The sequence below is a fragment of the Mirounga leonina genome, unplaced genomic scaffold, assembly GCF_011800145.1.
Source record: "Mirounga leonina isolate KUSES-001 unplaced genomic scaffold, KU_Mleo_1.0 Mir_173, whole genome shotgun sequence".
NCBI lineage: Eukaryota > Metazoa > Chordata > Mammalia > Carnivora > Phocidae > Mirounga > Mirounga leonina.
The window spans coordinates 92,852,100-92,857,649 of NW_023270447.1; the positions used below are offsets into that span (position 1 = coordinate 92,852,100).

Genomic DNA, 5,550 nt, shown 5'->3' on the forward strand with positions numbered 1-5,550 from the left:
CTCGGCGGGAAGCCTGCTTCTCCCTCTCCCACTCCGCCTGCTTGTGTCCCCTCTCTGGCTGTCTCTCTCTCTCTGTCAAATAAATAAAATCTTTTTCTTTTTTTCAAAGATTTTATTTATTTGAGAGAGAGAGCAGAGAGAGAGGGAACACAAGCAGGGGGAGTGGGAGAGGGAGAAGCAGGCTCCCCGCCGAGCAGGGAGCCCGATGTGGGGCTCGATCCCAGGACCCTGGGATCATGACCCGAGCCGAAGGCAGACGCCTAACGACTGAGCCACCCAGGCGCCCCTGAAATCCATTTTTAAAAGCATCAAGTTTACCCTATTAGACCAGAATGCACTGCATTATCAATTTTAAAAGCCTAAAAAAACGTGCATGCAAACACGAGGAAACCCTTCTGTCTTAAAACTTTCCAAGTCTGAAAACTACAGACTAGATGTGGAAAGCTCACGTAGCTTCATGCTGCAGAGCCACACCTGACGGGCACCAAAGCAGGTGCAGACTTGGTTCAGAAGACAACTGCATCCCCATCCCACCCGCACCCCTAAATCGAGGTCTCCGGGTCACTCTTTCCATTAGAGAACGGACCAAGTTCCCATTCAAACAACAATCCTAACAACAATTACAGTAAATTCGAAGTCAATATTAGCAAGGCCGCGCAGGCTGCGTCCGGCCACCCTGAACCCTCCTACTCTAGAAATAGAGGGAAAAACCCACATCCCATCCAAGGCCGCATTTGGACAGTGTGGACATGGCAGGGGCTGGGCTCCCAGCCCACACCTACCTGCAGGAGGTAAACTCGAATCATATAGACGAAGCTCAGGCCCAGTGTCACCACCCATCGCACGGTTGTGTAAGGCGTGGACTTGTCTAGCCAGGACTGATAGATCTAGAAAGACAGGAGTTCACACGCGCTGTGGACCACAGAGCACCAGCTTCGGACTTCAAGTCAGCAACACAAGGCAGTGACTATTAACCCAAATTCCTGAAACAGGCCCACCCCTGAAGCAAAAATAGTACAGAACGATCTCTCACCAGCAGCCAATCCTACAGGATCAGCCTGAGGGGTCGTTATGAGGTCACCTAACCTCACCCAGAGAGCAAGAAGAATGTGGGCACCTTACAGGGGGCTCACTCTCGGAGTCCCGCCCCTCCCAGAGCTGGTCCCAGCCCTGCCCAGCAGCCACAGGGGGCCCCTGCCTCTGCCCTCAGGACAGTGAGCCACAGCCCAACCTCCGGCAGGTGTGGAGCTCGGGCACGGTGGGCACAAAGCGGTGGAGTTTCCAGAAGGAATCCTTGGTTTTACCCAGATATGCACGTGCATTGTGTGCAAGTACACATAATTAGCAGACATACATGCATTATTTCATTTTAATTTTGTAATTAATTTTAATTTTTAAACTTAATTTTTTATGAAAAATTTCAACCGTTCATAAAAGCAAAAGTACCCACAGCCTGGCTTCAATAATTGTGAAATTTTCCAAATGTTCTTTTTTAATTTTAAGAACATGTTTTTAATTCTAAGCCCAAACATCAGTATACACAACTGGTCACTGAACGTAGCAGCTTCAGGCACTGCTGACTATGGCAGGCCTCAGCACAGCACACAGGTACACCCCCAGGTCAGTGCAGAGCCGGGCTGGGGACATGGAGGCGGCGGCCTGGACAGAGGACAGTAAGCACATGGCAGTGGCCGCCCCCACAGCCGTGCCACCCAGGAACTAGGAAGGGTCTTCAGGTTCTTAAAGGTTGTTGGGGCACAAAAAAACAGAAAACCAGTGTAGGGCAGAGAACATAGGTGGCCTCCAAGGCCTAAACCACTGTCTGGCCCTTTACAGAGGACAGAGCACATTCGCAGCAGAGGGGAAGTGTAAACTGAGGCTGGGGAAAGCGAGCAGCTAGCGCCCTGGTGCCCTGCAGGGACACGTCCCGAGGTCGCCGTTTCTCACTCAGTTCAATTCATCAGTTCAAGTCAGTTCTGCAATTCATCCACACAAAAAAACCAACCTGTCCAAGTCTTGTGAAAAATCTGTACACCACAGAAGGTTTCCCATGGACAGAATCTCCAACACTGTCACCTTCGGACATTCTGTAACTGAGAAACATACAAAATACTTTAAATAAAAATGTTCAAGGATCTCATCACTTTGCCCCATTTCCACCAACACGATCAAGCAAATTTCTTCAGTATTCACTTCTTCTTTCTGGGTGTCTTTGCCAGGAGGTGACCAGGGAAAAGAAACAAGCAAGAGGGGCGCCTACATGGCTCAGTCGGTTAAGCGTCGCCTTGTGATTTTGGCTAAGGTCATGATCTCAGGGTGGTGAGATGGAGCCCCACATCAGGCTCTGCACTCAGCAGGGAGTCTACTTGAGATTCTCTCTCCCTCTCCTTCTGCCCTCAACTCACCACGCGTGCGTGCTCTAAGATAAATAAAATCTTAAAAAAAAAAAAAGAAAGAAAGAAACAAGCAAGAGACTCCGGTGGACAGCCAGAATGGTACGTGACATGCAAAGCAGCACTGGGTGGACTTCTGTTTCTGCTAACGTCACCTGGCCCGCACTCCTCCCGCTGGTCCTCAGGAGCTGCCCTTGCTGACCATGGAGTCCTGTGGACACACTTTCCCTGGGGCTGGTCCACACCACAGGCCACTGCACCCGGTCTCCCTCCTCCGGTCTATTCCTAGGGTTCCCCCCCGCCCCCCGGTAACCCCTTTCTCCAGGCCCAGGCTCTGTCCAGGCTGTTCCCCAGGGCACCAGCAGCCAGCTGTGCAAGTCCTGGTCCTCTCAGGGCCTGGTCCTCCGCTCCACAAACAGGAAAATGCCATCCAATTCCCAGCGAGGGAGCCGTCTGTGCCCTTGTTCGTCATCTGTAAGTGGAATTGATTGTATCTGCTCCTATTTCAACATGCTGTTGTGGATTCCATGAGGAATTAACTGATGAGAACCCAGATAACCAAGTGAGCTTAATCACCCCTATCTTACTAAGGACGATCGAGCCTCAAATAGTTTAAGCCACTTGCCCAAGGTCAGGAGCTGCTCTGCCAGACCTCAGCCTCTCTATCCGAGCACACTGCCAGCCAAACCAGATGACTGAGGTGCTGGTGAAGACGCCCAGGGAAAGCTCACCGCTGCCCCCCAAACCTGTGCGCAGCACCTGCCCCAATGGGTACCACGGCAGGGTTGGGGCATGGAAGCAGACACAGACTGTGGCTCCAGGCCGGTGTCCAAGGCCCCTGAGCTGTATGGCAGCACAGCCTTGGCCTCCTCATCTGGCCAGTGGCACTCACGGACACAGCAGCCCTTCACATGCACACAGGAGAGCGAGGCTCACAACGGCTACAGGGGCCCCCCCGGCCAGCCTGCTCACACAGGGCTACAAGCCGAACCCACACCTGCCCGCGCCATGCTTCTTAATCACATCCTCACGGTGAGTGCTCAGAACATCCTCTTTTTGAGATGAAGTCAGCAGCCTCATGTGACCCTAGACCTCAAGTGGAAAACTTTCAATTACAGCTGAGATATTAAGACCTCCTGACCAGCCCCCCCAGCAACAAGTCTGCGTTACAGGTTTAACTGTGATTCCGTAAGTGTCGTAAGGATGGGCAGAGGGCCAGGAGTGTCAAGGAGGTGATGGGGAAATGCTCTTTGCCCTCACGAGAGACACAGGAAGTACAGATAAATGACTGAACTAAGCCGATGAATTATGGCCCCCGGGGCCCCATCTCTTCAGGAGGTGTATTTTTACACTCAAGTGAGAAAATCCCGTATTTTAAGAGGGCCTAAATTAAAACTCATTCCTAGGATGGCTGGCTTCCCTGTTTAGGCCAAAGCCAGGCCAGCAGAAAGCTACGTCAGTAATACTCCTTAACCTGTGGATCCTCACAAATTTTCTCTTCTTTTACTTATTTATGACCAAGTGTTTACCCATAAAACCCTTTACTTGAACTGAGGCAGGAAAAGCAGTATTAGAACATGCCCTGGAAGCATGCACTCTAGCTAGAGATGTCTGCTTCTTTCAGATGAATGTGCAGAAATTATTCCAAACACGTCAGCCAGCCTCTGATTGTCTGACAAGCAACACATCCATCGTTATGTGGCTCTCCACGTCTCGAGGAGACTGTCACAGCAACATGAAGCAAGGGAACTCTGGAGTCAAGCAGTCTCCTTCTAAAGTCCAGTTCGGTCACTTTCTAGCAGGACGGCCCGAGTGACCCCTCATTCCAATCTGCGAGACGGGGTGACAGCAAATGCGCCCTCCTCAAAGGCTTCTCTCGGGGTGTCAGCTGTGTGAGCCTCAGAGCCTGGCACCGAGGGAGCATGCTGGCCTCTCAGATGTGCTGGCCCTGCCTCGCACCAGCCCGTCTCCGATCCCCTTCCCTCTGCTCAGTTGGAAGGCCACCTCTGCACAAAGGCCCGCCCCATCAACAATCCCTAAGTCACATCACCCTGTTTTCATTTCATGTAACAATCATTTCCTTATTTTCATCCTGTTTCTCTATTTCCTCCTATTAGAATACAAGCCTCTTCAGGGGGAACCTTGTCTGGGCCACTCCTGCGCCCTGCCACCTAAAAAGGCCCGTTATACGGCGGGCAATCAGCAAATCACCTGCCGGATTCAACTGTTTTATGCTCAGGCACACACGCACCAAAAAGAGAGTAAAAAGCAAAATAAAACCATCCCAAGTAGACCGTGAGTGTCCTGCCTGAAACTGTGCACAAAACTCTCTACGTGCCTAGTCCTGGGGCCCCACGTGCCCCAGGGTCTGCACTACTCAAATAGCAAGCACGGCATTTAAAGGATTATAACCCTCTGCCAGGCATCCGGATCACCCACGCTTCGCTCCTCCTCCCTCGTTCCTCCTAGGTCCGGTGCAGGGCAGTGCCACCTGCAAGCTCTGGCGCCGTCCCCCCCGCGGAAATGCCCTTCCAGCGGCACCTACTCATTCTTAGCAGCACCGCCCGCCCCGTCCAGGGCTCCTCCCGCCGTGGGCATGACCATCCCGGAGTCTCCACCTGGCCCTGACCGCAGCGCGCCTGGCCGAGGTCACCTCCTGCGCTCTACAGGAGCTGGCTCTCAATCACCGAGGACCCTGCTCGCTCACGGGGATCCCATCCCCGCGAAGTGAAAGATGAACCCCACTGAGAAGAACGAGTTTCGGGGAAACTTGAGGACTCCCGGGCCGCCTCGACTCTGAGGACGCGAGGGAGCGGAGCCCCGAGGAAGGTTCACGGGCGAGGGCGGCCGTGGGCTGTGCGATCCCCGGCGCGGGGGCACGCTCGGACGCGAAGTCGACCTGGAGAACTTGGCTTTTGCGACCGTAAATCGCGGCATTTGCAGAGATCACCTTGAGCAACCCAACTCTTCGTCTCGACGGTCTGCCACCCAAACCCTACAGACGAGCCACGCACCGAGGGCGGGCCCGACCAGGAAGAGCGAACGTCAGCGCACGAGCGGGGGGCGGGCAGCCAACCCTCCCGGGCCGCGCCCGCGCGTGCGGGTGGGGGCGGCCCCGGCGCGACCCCAGCCCCCGCGGGGCCCAGCCCGCCGCCCC

General features: G+C 53.9%; 1 protein-coding gene across 4 annotated transcripts in view; it reads right to left on the reverse strand.

Moving 5' to 3' along the window:
- Positions 1–5,487, reverse strand: part of RER1 (retention in endoplasmic reticulum sorting receptor 1) — an 11,225-nt gene extending 5,738 nt beyond the window's left edge. Inside the window, exons 1-3 of one of the 4 annotated variants that reach the window (XM_035019971.1) lie at positions 5,408–5,487; positions 2,006–2,093; positions 783–887 (exon numbers count right to left, since the gene is read on the reverse strand). In XM_035019971.1, coding sequence (XP_034875862.1) covers positions 783–887; positions 2,006–2,086 — 186 coding nt within the window. In that variant the 5' untranslated portion in view covers positions 2,087–2,093; positions 5,408–5,487. The other 3 variants (XM_035019968.1, XM_035019970.1, XM_035019972.1) reach the window with 3 other exon arrangements.
- Between the last annotated feature and the right edge of the window lie 63 nt (positions 5,488–5,550).